The following is a 19,911-nucleotide window of genomic DNA, read 5'->3' as shown; positions in this document are numbered from 1 at the left end:
TGATTGGTCAATCTTCTAGCAGAAGACTTTTTATCGCTAGGTACCTGTAAACAATTTAGGCCTAGGCTTGGAAATTTTCAATTGAGAATGTTTTTAATCCTTATTGTTGAAACGCTTCTATCTACCTTATAATACATGTCTTGATAATAGTTTGTAAGTAAAATATAAAACATAACAATAATTGGCGCTACAAACTAAGCTGGCGACCATACAAAACTTAATTTTACTACTTACCTACTCTAAGTCTAAAACTAAATCTAGCCTAGAGGCCTACTAGTCTATAGGCTAGTACGTAGGCTAGCTATCTCTTGATGGGGTTCAAATCTTACTAGGCCTAGCTAGCTATAGTAATTAATAGGCAAGCTAAATTAATCTTGGCGCGTGCCTAGGTGCAGCTGCCTGTTACTAGTAGTAGGCCCATGTTATAATAACATATTTAAATGCCTACAAATTCAGGATCATGTGAATCAAATCTCAGCCTAAAAATAATAACTTGTAAAAATTAAAAATTACTTGTTTGAAGTGAAAAAATCCTATATAATCTATTCTCAGAAAACTCTTGCTAAATATTAATATTGTTGTTTTTTTTTTCTTTTCAAATAGAAGATGCCTATAACTAAAGTTCCCATTGTACATAAATTTGGGATAATATCCCATAGTCAACGAGAAGAGTTGCAAGAAAGACTGATGAAACAGAAATTCTTAGGATTTCCAAAAAGCAACAGGGAAATTCCAACCACAAGGTTTGTTTAGTGTACTACTACTACTTGCTTGTTAAATATTCTATTCAAAGCACTGCATTGTGATTGGTAGTGATATTTATATACATTTTTGATTTACTGTTTATTTTTATTTGAAGGAATCCATTTGAATTATCAGAAGAGTTTATCAGTAATTTCAATGATGCAACTGATTTTGAAGTTAAAGAAGAATTGGAAGAGTTTGCCTTCAAGATGCTGGCAAGAGCAAAGGTCATTTGAATATAAATGCAAATCAAACTTTTGAATATATGACAATATGTGTGGATGTAGTGGAGCTGTAGCTTGGTGGTTGGCGTACTTGCATTCCAATGTCCCTTGTTCAATAGTAACAGGGATTAACTCTACTCCACTCACTAAAGTTCTGTCTACACTATCAAACTAATTTGACAAAAAAAAAGTTATGTGCCCAAATATGGAAGTGATATGCTTAAATATGGTAGTAACATGACATCATCAGATCCATATATGGGCACATCACATTCATAAAGATTGATAGTGTGTAAACAGAGCTTTAGCCTCAAATGAGGCTTGTTTTATAAAGCATGATCAAGTTTATCCATCCTGTAATTACTTGATGTTGAATGTGTATGACAAATAAATAAATTTAGGTCTATGTCTACACTATCAAACTTTATGTGACAAAAAAAATGTGATGTGCACATATATGGACATGATAATGTCATATCACTACCATATCTGGATATATCACTACCATATTTGGGCACATCACACATTTTTTTTTTTCAAACTAGTTTGATAGTGTAGACAGAGCATTAGTCTAGGTTAGTTAATTATGGATGGTATTTTAAAATTTGTACATTTATAACATTTTTAAATGTTTATTCATTGTTACAGCGAAGAGTTGGTCTGGTAGATGCGAGTCGAGGAAGCCATGTTGATCTACCCAAGGCCTGGTCAGAACTCTCAATGCTAGCACAATGTCGCGGCAGAGTTCAAGAAGGTTTACAACAATTACTTTGAGTTGAATTTGTCAGTACAATCTATTAAATTAATCTAGCATACCAATAGCTTGGCCTCCAGTTCTGGCGTACTGCAGAGGCTCCTGCTTAAGAAACCCTATGTGGCCCTCCAACGCTGGAGGCCTTGGGTGTTATTAGCCTTTTTCAACATATTTTAATGCCTGTTTCTTTCCAGGGGCCCCCATAAGCTCCGGGGGCCCTTGGTTTAGCCGGTGAGCGCTCTTCGCCGTTACTCCACTGGCTGGGATTATAAATTTGTTTTCTGTGTTCCTTTTATGTTGAATGGGTCACTCATTCTGATAGTCCAGATCTAGTTTTTGTTTTGCTATTTAATAAGGTGTTCATTATCATGTATCTCTGTATGTATGAATTAATACATTACTATACTACTCTAACCTCTAGAGTGTCTAGATGTGATGATTATATCTCTCAACCAAGCACCACTGTCACCAAATAACATTAACAGTTTATTTTACCTGGGTGAGACCACACTTTTCTGGTTGCGGACAGATGCTATGGATCAACCATTCCTCAGAATAGGAGAGATCAAATTATTAAAGGTAAAATAGTAAATCTCAATCCATTGGTGTTATGTTGAGTCTAGGCAATCTAACAACAGGACACTGAGCTTGCCTTACCAAGATAGGAACTCGTAACGGTCCTTTGATTTTATGTCTGGCTACGACAAATACCAACAGTACTGTACTATATACATATTATTCTCCACAGCACGCAAAGTCTCTTAAGGGGCATGGAACTGATTGTGCTAGATAAACCCTTTGATCTCTGGAGCTCAGCATTCTGTTCTTAGACTGCCTTGGTTGAGTCGAAAATATTAAAACACCAACCTAAACCTTCTATACAATATCAATTATATACAAACAGAGAGTATTACTGAATCTTAATTAATTCAATTCTTATTTTTGTTAATATAGATGGGTCAGCTTGTGTTCAGTAGGTTGTTTTTTCATCACATGGCAGGTCATCTCCATGGCTACAGAGAATACAAAGATAGGTTGATTACATATTTAGAAGGTAAACATATGTTGGTATTATATATGAAATAACACATAAGAGTGATGTAGAAATAAAGTGGTGCGGTTGTAAAGGGAACAATCTTTGTTCAAGCCACTGGGTTGTCAGGTTGAAACCTTGCCAACTGTGCTGGTGGCTACGGCCCTGAATAACACTTTAATATGCAAAACGCAAGTTTCTTGCATGTCATTACTGAAATAAAATATATTTTGGTACTCAATGTAGTGAACTCTTAGTATCATCTATTTTTGTCTAATATTCATATTATATTTTATTTCTATTATGATATGAATATGTCCTTCCATTTATTATATGATATGTCCTTCCATATACCTTCTGTCATAGTTTTATCTTCTTTTTTTATTAAAGCTTTGATTAGTGGTAAGTAAAGTCGTAATGTGCTGTCTATCATGTGACCTACATATAAAAGAGATCCCACATGTCAGTGCATCCATTTCCTATATTGCAGGATAGCAGCATAACATCCGCACATTACACATGTTTATAGTTTATAATGTGCATGATGTCATTCAAATCGTACGCTCAATTCCATTGGCTATTAGGATAACATGTATTTTTAGTTTATACGTAGTATTTTTGAACTTGTCAATAGTGTAGAATAGAAATTTTTAACTTTTAACTCATAATTCTATGTCATTTAAACATAATCAGTGCATCATTCTATGTTTGTATGCATCATATTTATTTTTGCATTGGTTACTGGTCCATGATGTAAGTATAAGGTGCCCCTCCCTCCCATGTTGTTGATTAAAGTATAGTATATTTACAGTTTATTTATACAGCATGTTATTTAGTACAGTAGTTTTAATGTGATCTCCATTACATCATTTATGAATAATTTGCATGTAAGATATCAATCATTTTGATCTTTATATACAGTATTTTGTATATTGTGTCACCCTGATGTATTTTATCAACACGTTAATTAGGTAATTGAGTTTATATAGACTTCACATAGCTTCATTGTGAAATGTGCATGCTGTATGTGTTTGTAGCATTTTCTGTCAGCTTATACAATAGAAAAAAAATCACCAATGTTGTACATATTATAAACCAAAAGAGTTATTTGACATTTTAAAATTTCACTTAATTTTAGAGGAAATCCATTTGCAAAAGTTGCGAGTTTGTTATCGTATATCCTCGTGTATAATCCCACTTCAGGTCTAATCCCACTAATTTATGTCTGATTTGGCAAACAGGTATATCCCCGGGTATAGCCCAGTATTGACTTTTGGTCTGGATGTAGGCCTCTCTCTAGCCAGTTCAGATGAGTTTTTACAAGAAATGCTTACCAATCATTTTTAGTCGTGTGCAAACATGACTATACAGCTCATTATGTTGGTAAACACTAACTCAAATTTGCGCACGCAACTGCAGCCATGTATATGGCCTTGTTTTTCTGAACCAGGGTTTTCCCGGGTATAGTCCCACCCCTCAAAGTCGGCCCAAGTTCGTGTTGGGATTATACCAGAGGATATCTGTATGGTAATTGTATAGTATTTTGCCAAAATGATAACAATCACCACTATGTATCAGAATGATAATAGTTGATATTCTTTATAGGTTTTACAGAATGTGAAGATGCATACAACCCCTACCCAAGTGCCCACCTTGCCTTGAGGTACATTGCAGAGGTTGGAGCCATGATTGTTGGAGATGATGCAGGGGATGCTGGAGAGATCAAGGAAAGTGACAACATTTTAAAGAATGAGACTACTACGGTAAATATATCCTTTATATGAGACAAATTAATCTGATAGATTTACCTCAAGTAATTGGTAAAGGATTTAAATCTTAACAATTAAATTTATACTTAAATGAAAAAAAATGTTTGGAAAGAGTGGATATATGGAAGCTACTGTGCACTAGCTTGAACTTATTTTATTAAGTTAATACTGTAATAATATAGTACATTCATTTTAACACAGTGATGAATGGAAATGTTCACTTTAATATGGTATTTGTAATTAAGCATGTTTTTATTTTTTAAGCAGATGATAAATATTAGTGGAAGAAACTCTACTACAACAGACAATATAGAAGCTGTTAGACAAACAAGTTGTTCAAAGGCACTAAGTGAGACAACCATACATGATCTTAGTCCTAGCCTCTGGCATAGCCTAGATGTTTGGAGGTGCACTGTTCATCTTAGCGATGGCTTCCAGGAAGCGGTCAAAGCATTGACGCTGTGTGGAACAGGCCTGGCTACTGAAAATTGGTACAGTTATATATTTATAGCAGTATGCATTGATTACTAAAGTAGTATTTTGATTATGGTAGTTGCTTTCAGGTGTATGTATATTTTAGTTGTTTTTCAATGTTGCAATATTTAAATTATTCTACTGTATATCCTGTTGATGTTTATAAAATGTATTCCAGTGAAAAAGTGGAATTAAATTAGTTAAAACTGAAATAGATAATACTTTTCTGCATTTTTTTAGGATTGATGCATTATGCACCTTTAAGGTGCTTTCTGAGGCAGCAAAGTCTAACATAACAGTATTGAGGGCGCTGCAGAACCTTGCGAAAGGTATTATTCCTCCAAAAACACCACTTCCGCCAAGAGACGACAAGAATGATACTATGAGTGACATATATGTTGATGATCACGATTCCGCAACAAGTCTTACCAGTACAAAATCCAGCTTTAGTGATTTAGAAACGAGTGAACTTAAATTTGACCTTTCACCTAAGCACTGGTCCAAGGAGAAACAGGAGAAGAAAAAAACAAACTTTGAAGAATATAGTAGTCAATCATTAAGAAAACTAATGAATGTCTCAATGGCAGCTATGATAGATACTCCGCAGGACAAACATGCAGAATCTTTAACAGATCGCAGTAGTTTCTTCAATAAAGATTCCAGAATGTTAAGCACCCCAGCAACTCTTCCAAATATAAGTAGTCGTGAAAGTTTGGACTCGGCCGGTGAGATGTCCGGTTATGGTATCAACCAGGATCGATCGCCAAGCATCAACAGCGACATGTTACCAGGTGATGACAGCCAGGTGTACCCAAACCAGGTAGATGTCACCAAAGGACCAAAGACAGCCTTAAAATTAGCTCAAAGGCCTAAGATGAAAAGAGAAGTCAGCTTTGATGCTTCAGCTGACAGAGGTAAAGATGATGATAAGGTTATTCCAGATCAAAGGAAAGGTACTGATGGTAGTTCTAAGAAAGCCAGTATAAAGTTAACGGAATCGTCGTCTAGAACAGGAAGAATAGTACAACCTGGTTCACGGCCTGTGTTTGCATCACTACCCAGTACACCTAAGTTTTCCAGTAGAAATCGGGTAAGATTAATACACCTTCTGTTCATTAATAACAGTGTACAATATTAATATTAGAGGTTGTATACTCTTTAATCATCATCCTTTTTAACCAGTGGAGCTGTAACTTGGTGATTAACATGCTTGCCTTCCAATCATAAGGTCCTGGGTTAGTGCCAGGGTTGTAACTCACAACTCTTTTAACTCCACCCTCTAAGCCTCAAATGAGACTTAGTTTAAACGCATGATAAATTATAAAAATAGTTTATCCATTCTATAATTGGCGAATTACTCACTATTGGATGTGTATGAAATAAAAAAAAAATCCCAATGAAACATACTGTCATGCACTTCTGTTTGTCATCATTCTGTACCATCGATTTTTAGCTACCAAACATGCTAGGCCTGATTGGTTGGCGTTGGGAAGTAGCATTTACATACACTGAGTTGATGGCGCACCTGTGTCTACATGGGAACACCTCAAACATCAGGAAAGTTGCTCTTGTTGGAAATGAAAAGCAGAAGGGTTCTCTATACTCTGGGAAAATGAATGGATCACTTGGCATTGCCAGTGCTGGATTACTTGACCTTGTTACCTTTACACTGGATTTGGAAACTGATGTCAATGATACAGGTACGTTGTTCTGTCAAGATTCAGTTGAGTTTCTATACTTAAAGTCTTGGGATTGGGAAACTTGTTCACACTTAGATGTCTGGGTTGTTTAGGGGTTCTCTCTTAATACTCCCACTACTTAAAAGTTCTATATCTTTAAAAATGTCTACACTTATCAAACTTGATGGCAGCATATCACTAGCATATTTGGGCACATCACACTTTCTGTGTCAAACTAGTTTGATAGTGTAGACAGGGCTTAAAAATGGAAACCAACATTATGGCATCTCTTTTTAAAATAGTGGTTTACTTTACAGGTTTGGAGGATTGGAGTTGGCGTATTCGATATGGGGCTGTCCAGGGTTTAGTTAAGATCTGCCGTTGTACTGAAGGAGACAAGACAAATGATGGTATGCGAACTGTGGCATGGAATATGCTTATGAAATGTCACACCAGGGAAAAAGATGATCGTGTTTTAGAAGCGATAAGAGTTGGCCAGGTAAGTTTACATCTGAATGCATCTGTGTTGCACAAGAGAATTTGCATAATTCCATGTGGTAAGTTCATATCTGAATATCTGTATCGGGGGGATTACTATCCTTGACTACATGTGCCTAAAGACAAAAATTTGAAATTGCATAATTCCATGTGGGTCATTTAATTTTTCCAGGTGGATGCCCAAATAGAGAAAGAAGCTATGAAGATTGATGTTGTGCATTCGTTAGATGGACGTCTCGCTGCAAGTCTGTCCGCTCTTTATCTTCCCCCACTTGCACCTCCAGTCACAGTTACAAAACGATCACCCAGAAGAAAAGTTGAATTACCAAAGCCAAGTCAATCAGTGAAAAAGGGTCCAACTCGACCATCTTTAAAGTGAGTAAACTTACTGATAGCCCTAATAAAAGATCATCATAAAAGAACTAATGTATGTATTAATCTATTTTAAATTCTGCCTCTCATCAAATTAAAAATTATCTTTTCTAAATATTATTCATTAATATCATGTCTCAACATCTACCTGTCTTTACCATGCAATTTTCTATTCCTTTTCATTTCTCTATTTAAGGCTTGCCCAAACATCATCTTTCCGTCATCTGCCTTCATTCTCTGTTTCAATCATTCAATCAGTTACTTTGCTACAAAGTTTGTCAGAGTTTGTAAATAAATGTTATGAAAAATCAAAAGTATTTTATGATTGATATAATACTGTTTGTATTACCCCAGGGAAGAATTAATGATGTCTTCAGCTTTAGTAGAGAAACAACCAAGTTTCACAACCAGAACAAGTCTAGACTTGAAACGAATAGTGGAAGATCAAGTAAGAAACTTTGTAACTTGTCAAAACATTAGATTGCTCATCAGTTCTTAAGCTTTGTCTACACTATCAAACTTTATGTGACAAAAAAATGTGATGTGCCAATATATGGACATGATGATTATATCACTACCATATTTGGGCATATTACTACCATTTTGTGTCTAGTTTGATAGTGTAGTACTACTACTACTACAACAAAAGCTATCTTTTAAGATAGTTTTTTTGTTAAGATTTGTTTTTTTAAGTAAGTAGTATTCTAACAATAGTAAGTTTGACTCACTTCAAGTAATCATTCTTTCTACTTTTTAAGTGGCGAAAGGAGCTCCAAGAAATGCTGGAAGATGAGGAGAAAGAGAAGCAGAAAGAGGCGGAAGAAAAGAAAACTGCATCAAGTCTGAAGGAATGAAAACGAAACGAAATGAATAGTCTTTGTGTCGTAAGATGGCTTCTGCTACACAATACCATTATTTTAGAAACTTGTACCAACATATGTCTTTACATTTCCATCAATTTCCAATGCTGTCAAGTGTACAGTTGTAGAATTTAGAGGTTTTTAACAATCTCAGAATCCTTACCAGCTCCATTTACAAGATCAAGCTAACATGATCTTTCAACAACAATGAAAGTAACACAAAATAACTCAATTTCTTCTGGAATAATAAGATGTTATTTATTTTAAATTCGGTGCAAATAATGTTAAATATCTGTAAATAAAGATTATACACAAGTATTTTTTAAATAGTAAATACTGTATATTTATTGACTTAAATAAATTCATTGTCTGCTTAAAATTGTTTTTGTATTTTGTTAAAGTTTGTTCTATACCTGCATTTAAGAAAAAATACTGTAAATTTGGGGTGGATTTATTATTATTTTTTTCCCAAAAGTGTAATTAAATTTACTAATAATAGACAAATCATTCCATTAATGTCATCAATAACATGAAAGTGGAACATTCCCTACCCTGTTTTAATTAACATATACAAAAGCACCAATATAACATTTATAATAATTGATTCAATATAAATTACGCATCTATAAGATAATTAAATAATAAATAGTTTAGATATTCAATAGCGCTGTTAATAATAACTATAAATGCAGAAAAATAATGGCAGCCTTTACTTTACGAATATAGAGTTTCTTCTGAGAAACTGTTTTCAGTCATTTAAAAAAAATAAGTTTTAAGATAATAGAGAGCTGAGCTGACCAAAGAACTTGTCTCAGGGACATTGGCACGCACTTCCTAGCTCAATCTAAGTCATTTTGGATTCTTCAGTAGGATCTACGACCAACTACACAATATACGTAGGTCTTAGGTCATTAGTCGGGTTGCAAATCAAAAGCATATTTCAAAATATATCGAACTTCAAAATAAGAAGAGAGAAATTCTGGTATTTTTAAGTAATATGTCCTACCTACCAATCTAGATAAGTGCCACTATGATTATTGATTCCTACTTGTACTAGACAACAGCGCACTGACTACTGTCTATTTCTCTATACTATAGATCTGTTTCCAATGGTGCCGGACCACTAAAAGACCTCCTTTTTTCTAAATCTTCCTTTAGTATCATCGTAGTCATTTTCACTCGTAGATCTACGCATCGTTCACGTTCAAGATGAATACTCGTAACCAACTCGTTATTTTTAGCCTATAAAAAAACATTATTGAACACAATAATTTTACTTATATAGTCCTAAAAAATTGTCTATTTGCTGATGGATTCTGGTAAAGCTGATTAAACATTGACCAATCACCTACCTGGATTATTAGGGTCAATCTGTGAGTGATAAAGTATCATATTTAATATGAATTGAAAATATTAACTACTTTTTCTGTACAGTGAATGCTTTTCTATTTCTAAATATAAATGCTATGGTTATTTTTACACTGCTTTTCTAACTATATAGAGAATTTCTTTTGCCAAAAAATACTCCCTTACGTCGATTTTAATTCCCCTACCTACGCAAATACTTTTTTGTCCTGAACCTAACCCTTTGTCTGTGAATCCGTCTATGGAAGTAAAGAGGCACATTACTCATAGGTGGATACAACGTAGAAGATAGGACATATTTTTTTCATTATTATATCCAACAGCAAGCACAAACTCACCAATCATTACACTATTTTATAGTTTATCGTGCTTATAAACTAAGTCTCATTTGAGACTTAGGGAGTGGAGTTGAGTCGTGAGTTACAACCCTGGCAGTAGGTCAGGATTAAACTCTGGGCGTTGGGATTGGAAGGCAAGCACGTTAACCACCAAGCTACAGCTCCACTACATTAGGTTAAGTTCAGCATTCCATTTCACACTTTTGAAGCCCTAGGCAGTCCCTCCCTATCTTTCAAAATTCTGGATCCACCACTGTTACTGTATACTTACTTCTAATTTCTCATTTTCTTCGGTTAGCTTTGTTAGGATTTCCATTAAGGTATCCTCATCCTCCTAACAAATATGTTAAGGAGAAACTAATATTGTACATAAATGTTATTCTAATTATTGTGCCAGTTTGTTTGGGAATTTGTATGCAGCACACACTGTATGCAAATAAAAATAACATTTGCAACAGCTATAACCAGTCGAGCAGTAGCCATCAAATATGAAGTTTGTTCCTAAATGGAAGAAGAAAGAAAAATGAAGAAAAAAGGAAGAAGGAAGGAGAAGAAGAAGACACAGTAGTAACTATATAGTAAATAAGGCATACACAAGTTTGTTTTTTTTTTTGGTGAAATTAGCATACAATGAAAGGATACACTTTCACTACTACTACTATTAGAAGAGTCTGAGCTGTTACCACTCTCAAATGAGGATGGCCTCAACTGAAGAGACTCTCTGCGCTCCTCTTCAGCAAGCTTCTGCCGCAATCGTTCAATGTCGTTTCTTTCTGCTTCGATTCTCTCCTGTAACTCTGACTGGATCTTCTTCAATTCCTGCTGCCTTGCCATTGCTTCTGCTTGAGTTATTAGAAGTAATTGAATAACTTCTGTATAAAGAAATGATAATTATAATATTATTTTAATTTAAATAATAAAGAGTGCCTAATGCTACTAATGAACACAATATACAGTATATCATTAAAGAACTACTTATGAAGGCTATCAGCACGGTTGTGCATGTAATTTGTTTTCTATAGGTACTGTCCACTGTGATTGTAAATTATTATTTTGGTGTGGTGGCTATCTGGAATACTGGGAATTAAATTCTATATCGGCATATCTATTCTCGGCAAGGTCAACTGTAAGACTATTACCTTGTTTTCTATTGACAAGTTTTATAAATATGGCGGTACAGGGAACTAAGAGAATGGTCGACCGTGCCGATAGAAAACCTTGTACTTGTTGGTGTTTAATTTTATTTGTCAATTAGACAGAAGAAAGAAGTGTTTTTTTTTTCTCACTTCAATTAAATAATCATATATATTTATTTATCCTGAGGACCAAACTTAAAGCCTTAGCTTAATGCATCCTCCTCACACAATTATATTTACGGTATTAATTTCTGTATATTGTATTGTGTGAAACAATAAACTTGATGGTAATGATGATAATGTTAAGCCAATTAATTACCTTCATCATCCTCTTCGTCTTCCTTAAATACTTCCTCTGTTGAATCTTTCACTTGTTGATTATCAACTTCTTCAATTGTCTGTTTTTCTTCTTCTTTATCTTCTTTCTCTTTTACACCTTGAACACTATCTTCTGCAATATTTTCTACATTTTTACTTTTGTTCACTTCACTTTCTTGAGTTTGGTCAGATTGTTTTACTTCTACTTGTTTTACTACTTCGTTCCCTTTCTCAATAACTACAGATTCTTCAATAATTTCTTTCTTTGGCGACACTTTCTCCAGTACATCCTGGTCACTTTTTTTCCGTTCTGGTTTTACTCCAGATTCCTCTTTGATTGCTTCGTCAACCTTTGTTTTAATCTCTGTTGCCTCTGGTGCTTTTTCCTCTGTTTTGTCAGCAACTGCTGGTACAGTGTCAAGGAATACAGAATCTTCTGCTTTATCATCAGCAGACTTTTCTTCCACTGCTGGTTTCTCTTCTTCTAATACTGGTTTCTCTTCCTCAAATACTGGTTTGTCTTCTTCCACTACTGGTTTCTCATCTTCTGTCTCTGGTTTCTCCTCTTCTTCAAGAGTAGGAGCAATTGCAGTTTCAGAAGTTTTCCTACAAACTCGAATCTATGGTAAATAAGAAAGCAGTTACCTTTCAAAAACTCAACATTCTCTAAAAAACATTTTTTTTCCATATTGTTTTCTACTATTTAAAATGCTTTCCAAAACTTTTGGCAAGCAATATTAATTTTAAATTTTTACAACTCTGGAGTTGGGGCGCACAATAAAAAAGACACCAAATGCTAGTGTTGATGGCCACCAGATGTAGCTCCAGATTTTTTCTAGGTGATGTGAAAAGGGTAGAAAACTACTACAATGCTTCTACCTTTCGCTTCAGCTGTGTCACAATTCTTTGAACTTCCCAAAGTTGCTCTTCTGTATTCTGTAATCAGAAAAAAAGGATCATACTGTAATTGGATTTCTAAATTACCGTATTTTAATAATTTAACTCCTAGTAAACAAAATAAAAGAGATTAGCTGTTGATATTGTTGTTAAAGACTGAAACTGGAAATAAGATGAATAACATTATATTAATTTATTTAAACTTATTTAATTTAACTTTAAAAATCAATGTATTTTATGTTAAAGGCCAAAACTCGAATAGCGAAAGCCAATTTCTTTTGGTCTTTTTTTTGTCATATTTGTTAATGAAGTTTTTATATTATGTTATGAGAGTGACAAATAAAGTATTTACACAGATAAATGTTGTGGAACATTTGACTTACCTTATCAGCTGTTCCTTTATTTACACGTTCATGCATTTCAGACAAGATTGCTTCTTGTTTATTTAGCTCTTCTTCCAAAATCCTGTATAAATAATTTAATTATTTGCCATTTAGAAGCTCTAAGCACAAATACAACTTAGGGAAATTTGTAAGCAAAATGGTGATTGATAAAAATGATGATTTCCTTTTATTTAAATGACAATTTTATTGATAATATCTACAAAACCAAAAGAACAGTGTTTAATAGGAATGGCTAAGTTTTTTAGAAGAGTCTATTGATATACAAATATTTCCTTATTTCAATAAAACATTCGATTTGAAAATAAATAGGACTATAGTCTAGATTACAAAAAAGGTGCAAATAAATCTATTTAATACATAATTGGAATTATACAGTAATGTTGTTAAAGAAATGTACAAAAAAATTGAAATGTCATAAAAACCTTTCTGCTGTTTAATTAACAAAACATGCTTAGTGTTGTCTTTCTTTAATTATAGTGGTTTTTTTTAAATAATATTTAGCTAGCTGCAAGTACAAATTTTAAAATAAAGAATTAAACAGTGCATAATATCAAAAAGTGCCTCAATGATATGTGTCAAAATAAAAATATTTTATTTATATTATTTTTCATTATATACACAAATCCTAAATATCCTAAAACAAGTTAACATTAACTCCAAATCCCACCAGTGCAGTGTGTTAGCATTATTAAAATATGCATAAATGATATTAATTAGTTTGTAAAATACGCTATGTGCTAAAGACATACCAATGCAAGTGTTCCAATTCTGACATATTATATATTTACTATATAATATAGACTATGTGAATCAAGATCTTCACCTAATGTTTATTATATTATTTATGGTTGTTTTACTTTATCGTTTTGATTGAAATCTGCCTTTTGATCGATTATTATTTATATATATTTTCTTCCTATTTATTAACATTCACCCTAGATTATTCTTAACTCAAAACAGAACTATAAATATTGAATACACTGCACATGCATTGTACTGCACTGCATGGAGTAAAGTGCAGTACTGTATCTCGAATCATTTATCATAATATTTGTAACAGTAAAAAAGACTTGTTTAAACCTTGTTGCAACTGCAATTATATTGGTAAAAAACCTTATTAATTGCAGCTTCATTTTCATTTTTTGAAATCATTTTAGAATATTAAACTCAATTTATTAAAACTCCCAACTTAGTAGTAGTGAAACTAACAACATGTCCCCACTAACACCCTGTCCCCACTAACACCCTGTCCCCACTAACACCCTGTCCCTACTAACACCCTGTCCCCACTAACATCCTGTCCACAGAAAGGCACTTTCCCACGCAATGTCCAGTCCCCATTAATAAACCTGACCTAAATATAACCTGTTGCATTTGCGGCTGTAAACAAAATTATACGATTTATTTGTTATTTAACCTATAAAATAATATACAATCAATCAACCAGACTCTATAAACAAAATTTGTTTCTGTGCTAAATGAAAATAATTGTTGTGTTGGCTGTTGTTAGCTTGATATAAAAAATAATATTTTTTGTTAAAAATTGCAATGCTATCTACAGTATTAACCAAAAAATTCATCACAGACATTTAACATTTAGACGGCAGGTAAACAAAATCAGTAAACAAAACAAGACGTCACAAACAATTTACAACAAACATGCAATTTGCATTAATAAATATTACAGTAAGTAGTTAACCTAGGCCAAGAAAATTTGCTAAAAATACAACAAACAGGAGGACTATAACAGTACTAGTACAAAACATGAAAGCTAAAATACACATCTCCCACAATTAAGCCTCTGCTAAGAAACAAGCATGAACTTTGACATGGAGTAATGAATAAACATTAGGCATGATTAGAAGGAAGCAAAGGGTTAGAGGTGACTTACAGTGAACTGTCTGGGAGCTCGAGAGATGTTCGAGAAGAGCGCCATCGAAGTCGTCTTTTGACTCTAGTTGTGTGATGTGAAAGAGTGAGTCAACAATGAAGATGCGAACAAGACAAGACAAGATAAAGCGTATATCTAAGGGTAGAAAGGAATTCCTGCACCCACCCTCTCCCAATTTGAAGCCACCAGATAGAGGAAATGGTAAAGTAAACTTTCCAACATGGTACAGTAGTACTGAACAACAAACAGCCAAAAGCACTACAATGTCTGTATGTGTGATGATACATGTTACAAAAAATTTATAAGATGCTGGACAATTAAAATTATTAAAATATTCTTTCCATTTAAATACTTATTTTTCAAGTAAAAGTCATACGTGTTTGATGATTAATTGTTTTACTGGGTTCAAGCTTAGGGCAAAAGGCATGTGACTGAAAGATAATTCTATGATATTTAAATGAAGAGAGAAAGAAATAAAATTGTTAATAATAGTTTATATGACAAGTTTTTCAAAGATAAAGCATAACAAGCTCCTAGAATGCATTTTGAATCTTGAATGATACTCCTTATTTCTCAGGGTACAACAAAACAATAACAAACACAGTCATTTTAGATGTTGATGATACACAAACACTATGGTGCAGATACAGACAAGAATTTTGATTTCATTCTGGGAAGGAATTTCAAAACATTAAAGTATCAAGAATATTACAAAAATAGCCATTTCAGATTTTTCAAAACTGCACAGGACAGCAGGATTCGATGAAATAAAGATCTTTCTACACTATCAAACTAGTTTATCAAAAAAAGTGTGATGTGCCCAAATGTGGTAGTGATATACACAAATATGGTAGTGATATGATATCATCATGTCCATATATGGGCACATCACACTTTTTTGTCACATAAAGTTTGATAGTGTAGACAAGAGCTTTACAGAGGATTTGTTGTGATTATTAAATACCAATAAACATAGCTGAACAGCATTCAATAAATGTAGTCTTTGCATGCCCTCAAAAGATTTTTATCAATACTTTAATCCTTGTCTACACTATCAACTAGTTTGACAAATGTGATGTGCCCATATATGGACATGATGTCATATCACTACCATATTTGGGCACATCACACTTTGTTTGTCAAACTAGTTTGATAGTGTAGACAGAGCTTCAGCTTATCAAATATTTTGGTCCTAATGAGAATGATGAACTGATTTAATAGGTCAGAATGTATTTCCTCTTAAAATTGGAAATACTAATATTAAAGAAAAATTGTGACTTACTTTTTGAGAACGACATCTCCAAATATGTCACGCCAGAAAGTGAAGAAGACATTGAGCACACGATGGCTGATGTGGAGTGTAGGGCACAGAACAATGGAAATGTTCTGGAGATTCATCTTGGTTTCAATTTCCTAACAAACATAAATTACAGAAAATAGTTACTCTTTAAAGATATATTGTCCCCCTAAAAAATTATGTCACATAATATAAAACTAATATTAATAATATTCACTGATCGAAAAAAAAATTATTTACCTAAAAAAAAATGTGATTTAAATAAAGCAAAAAATACTTTCAATTCAAGTCTACTTACGTTGCCAATGACATGGGCCATATGAACTATGACCCATGACAGTAGTGTCCTATTACAAACTGGCAATAAGTTGATAGCACCACGAAACTTTTGAATTTTAACTTTGTTGTCAGGAATTTCTTAAAAACAAGCAAAAAATCATTATTTATATTTTTCTCTTGTGCGATTATTAATTATATATCATTTTAATATAATCACACTATATTTAATATTCTCTAATTTTATAGTTCACTTTGCCTCTATTTGATTTGTTAATTTGTTTATGAATCATAAATACTTGAGGCTTCTTCCAGCGACAGCATAATTCGTTGGGTTAGCAGCGGTTCTGGAAGTTCTCGTAAAAACAGTTTTAACAATCCAGCCACGATGTGTGGATCCTGGTCTGTCAGGTCAACATCTTCACCCGCTGTGTCATACGCAGTACGTAGAGCATCTATCCTTGATTTTACACCAGAAAGCCGGTAGATACCCTCAACATACATCCCTAAATTTTTAATATTAAAAAAAAAATTGTGAAATATAAAAATTTGCATAACTTATTTTAAATATATACGTAAAGCATCTATCCTCGATTTTACAACAGAAAGCCGGTAGATACCCTCAACATACATCCCTAAATTTTTAATATTAAAAAAAAAATTGTGAAATATAAAAATTTGCATAACTTATTTTAAATATATACGTAAAGCATCTATCCTCGATTTTACAACAGAAAGCTGGTAGATACCCTCAACATACATCCCTAAATTGTTAATATTTAAAAATAGTTTTAAAATACACATATTTTCATAACTTATTTTAAATATTTTGAATTTGGAAAATGAAAAACAACATACCATTTGCTTCAATGTAGTCAATACAATCCCTTACAATAAGGGGAATTTGTATACCATCATGAGGATTGGATCGATCAACAGCCAACACTAAGTCCACTCCAAAAACAGGGCGTGGCTCAACTAGAAAAAAATACAAAGCAGAGAAATGAGTAAAAGTGTAAACTAGGGTATAAAGTAATAAAATATGTGTAAAGCTCTGTCTACACTATCAAACTTAATGTGACAAAAGAATGTGCCCATATATATGGACACATAGGAGCTTAACATTTGTAAAATCACATTTGAATGATACAATGGCATTTAAATGACACATTCAGTGGCTTAACAGGCTGCAGAGCATGAGCAACTTCAGTGCAATTGCCTAGCATTGGAGGACCTCTTAAGCTCTGTCTACACTATCAAACTTTATGTGACAAAAAAATGTGATGTGCCTATATATGGACAGATATTGGATATTTGAGTATATCACTAGTACCATTAGTTGGGTACTATCACTACCATATTTGGGCATATCACTACCATATTTGGGTGCATCACACTTTCTTTGTCAAGCTAGTTTGATAGTGTAGACATAGCTTAAGGAGTGCTAAAACAGGGGCTTTTGTCTCCTGCGTTACGACACATTGGGTTGCTGAGATTAATAATTAAATATTACCACCTGGTTTTGATAAACAATGACCCACCTGGTTCAGTTGATTGTGATTCTAATCCAGCGGTTGAAGACTGTTTCTTAATTTTGGTGTCTTTATTATCTTTACTTTTGCTTCTTGATCTTCCTCCTTCTTTCGATTTTGACGCTTTTCGTTCTTTTTCTTTCTCTTTACTTTTATCCTTTGCTTTTGGTTTCTGTTTCTCTTTTTGCTTTTCTTTATCTTTTTCTTTAACTTTCGGTTTTTGGAACCCTATCCGAAAGAAGCTGGATTTTTTTGTAAGTTTTGCTCTACTAAAAAAAGTGTAAAATTGTCAATTAGTATTACATATAAATTACACAAATAAAAAATTGTGTTGTTGGGTAGTTTTAATACACAACTAGCAGATAAATGAGAAAAACACAAGTAAATATAACTGTTAAAGCAAATCTCCTGAAAATTATGTGGATAAACTGTACTTAGCAATACTCAGCATGAGGTTTTAAAAAAAAGCAAATTATTAGAAAAACATAACATATTATTGTATTTGAACAGTACAGTACTTTATTTTACAGTATCATGAAATATACAGTAGTATTGGGATAAAACTATTAACAAAAATTGTTTGTTAATATACTGTATTCTTAGTTTTAGTTATCATCAAATCAAATATTATTTTATGATTTTTACATTCACTGTTTTCAACTATTTTCAATACTCATAATTAATTTTCATAAATACTAACTTATCTGGGGTTCCATCTGTGGACGTCTCGTCTTCTTCAAATGTTTTGTACCCTCGTTCTTTTTTCTTCCCTTTACCATCAAGTCTGCGTCCCTTTATTGGTTCGGCGTCTGCCAATTCTGACTCGGCTATAAAAACAAAACATAGTAAAAAGTAACTGTTTAAATCATATTCAAAAAGAACATTTTTGTCTTGAAAGGCACTAATATATGCGGCCATACTGAACAGGCGCAGATTTAGGCGGGGTCTAAACAGGCTTTAGCCCCCCTAAAATCTAACAGCCATGTCTTTTTGAAATAAAATAATTACTATTTTTATTTTTCTCCCACCCCACTAATCTATAATGCTGGATCCACCCCTGCGTAGTAGTATGTTTTATTGAACCAATGCAATCGAACAACAGGATGCTGAGCTTCAGAGATCAAAGGGTTTATCTGTGGCTGTGACACGATCAGTCCAAATCTTCTTAAAACAGACACTGCGTGCCGCGGAGAATATGTGCATAGTACAGTACTGTTGGTATTTGTCGCAGCCAGACATAAGATCAAAGGACTGTTACGAGTTCCTATCTTGGCAAGGCGAGCTCAGTGTCCTGTTGTTCGATTGCCTTGATTGAAGACAGTATTAAAGTCAACAATACAGTACCACTAAAACTATCATCATCCTCATCATCTGGACAGGTTGATGTCTGTGACGGCACATCCGGTTCCATCACACGGTCGTCAGCCATCTTTATACCGTACAAGTACACAGGTTTTAGTAGAGTTTTCTGTGATCTGCAAGTAATCAAGAAATGTTTGTTTTCGTAAAGTAGGCTTGTAAAATTAATTGCAAGCAATCATTTAAAAATATAAATATAAACAAATATTCAATTATAAGCAAGTCTGCTGAATCTGTTATCGTCACTAATAATCATCCATCTACTACTCAACTGTTCTGTACTTATATAATATTGGGTAGACCTATGACGTTTCAATTGTGACACCTCACTCATACATAGTCATAGTCATACTCCTCCATCTGTCTCTCTGGACTGACATCAAAACAAAATCTACCCTAGCGTCCTACCCTAACTAATATAAAGGCTAGACTATTACCACTACTAGGCCAGGATTACCCTAGGCCAAGCCTTAACCAGCCTTTCCATACTGCTAGATTACCTTTAGCCTAACCAATTAATCAATGATATAAACTATTTCTGAGGCTTACATTTAAAATTGATTTTCCATCCCGTTCATCGCGTTTCTTGTGAATTATAAATGGCATAAAAACAACCAAAAAAGGCAATAATAAACGATCACTGAATTTCCGCGATCACGATATAAAAAAAACACCCAAAAATACGTACACC

At 33.5% G+C, this 19,911-nt stretch overlaps 2 protein-coding genes across 5 annotated transcripts in view; one reads left to right on the top strand and one right to left on the bottom strand.

The window, feature by feature from the left end:
- The first annotated feature begins 7 nt into the window (after nt 1-7).
- Nucleotides 8-8,702, top strand: LOC144848959 (uncharacterized). Its single transcript, XM_078705914.1, has 14 exons — nt 8-153; nt 604-743; nt 860-971; nt 1,617-1,722; nt 2,144-2,301; nt 2,677-2,776; nt 4,361-4,518; nt 4,792-5,015; nt 5,239-6,088; nt 6,452-6,698; nt 6,995-7,176; nt 7,348-7,550; nt 7,902-7,995; nt 8,306-8,702. Exons 2-14 carry the CDS (start codon nt 607-609, stop codon nt 8,399-8,401), a joined length of 2,667 nt encoding a protein of 888 aa, XP_078562040.1. The 5' UTR covers nt 8-153; nt 604-606; the 3' UTR covers nt 8,402-8,702.
- Nucleotides 8,703-8,757: 55 nt separating this feature from the next.
- LOC144848967 (uncharacterized) overlaps nt 8,758-19,911 on the bottom strand; it is a 55,128-nt gene continuing 43,974 nt past the window's right edge. The window contains exons 1-15 of one of the 4 annotated variants that reach the window (XM_078705922.1): nt 19,770-19,904; nt 19,206-19,336; nt 18,562-18,688; nt 17,871-18,130; nt 17,188-17,307; nt 16,629-16,835; nt 16,352-16,470; nt 16,039-16,169; nt 14,757-14,819; nt 12,845-12,926; nt 12,444-12,500; nt 11,566-12,184; nt 10,753-10,982; nt 10,382-10,444; nt 8,758-9,649 (exon numbers count right to left, since the gene is read on the bottom strand). In XM_078705922.1, the coding sequence (XP_078562048.1) occupies nt 9,500-9,649; nt 10,382-10,444; nt 10,753-10,982; nt 11,566-12,184; nt 12,444-12,500; nt 12,845-12,926; nt 14,757-14,819; nt 16,039-16,169; nt 16,352-16,470; nt 16,629-16,835; nt 17,188-17,307; nt 17,871-18,130; nt 18,562-18,688; nt 19,206-19,290 (2,313 nt within the window). In that variant the 5' untranslated portion in view covers nt 19,291-19,336; nt 19,770-19,904 and the 3' untranslated portion in view covers nt 8,758-9,499. Of the gene's footprint in view, nt 9,650-10,381; nt 10,445-10,752; nt 10,983-11,565; nt 12,185-12,443; nt 12,501-12,844; nt 12,927-14,756; nt 14,820-16,038; nt 16,170-16,351; nt 16,471-16,628; nt 16,836-17,187; nt 17,308-17,870; nt 18,131-18,561; nt 18,689-19,205; nt 19,337-19,769; nt 19,905-19,911 lie in introns of those variants that run through there. The other 3 variants (XM_078705933.1, XM_078705928.1, XM_078705941.1) reach the window with 3 other exon arrangements.

This window comes from Antedon bifida, chromosome 1 (genome assembly GCF_963402885.1).
Source record: "Antedon bifida chromosome 1, ecAntBifi1.1, whole genome shotgun sequence".
NCBI classification, from domain to species: domain Eukaryota; kingdom Metazoa; phylum Echinodermata; class Crinoidea; order Comatulida; family Antedonidae; genus Antedon; species Antedon bifida.
Note: the sequence above shows the minus strand (reverse complement) of the source record. Positions and strands in the feature narration are given on the sequence as shown.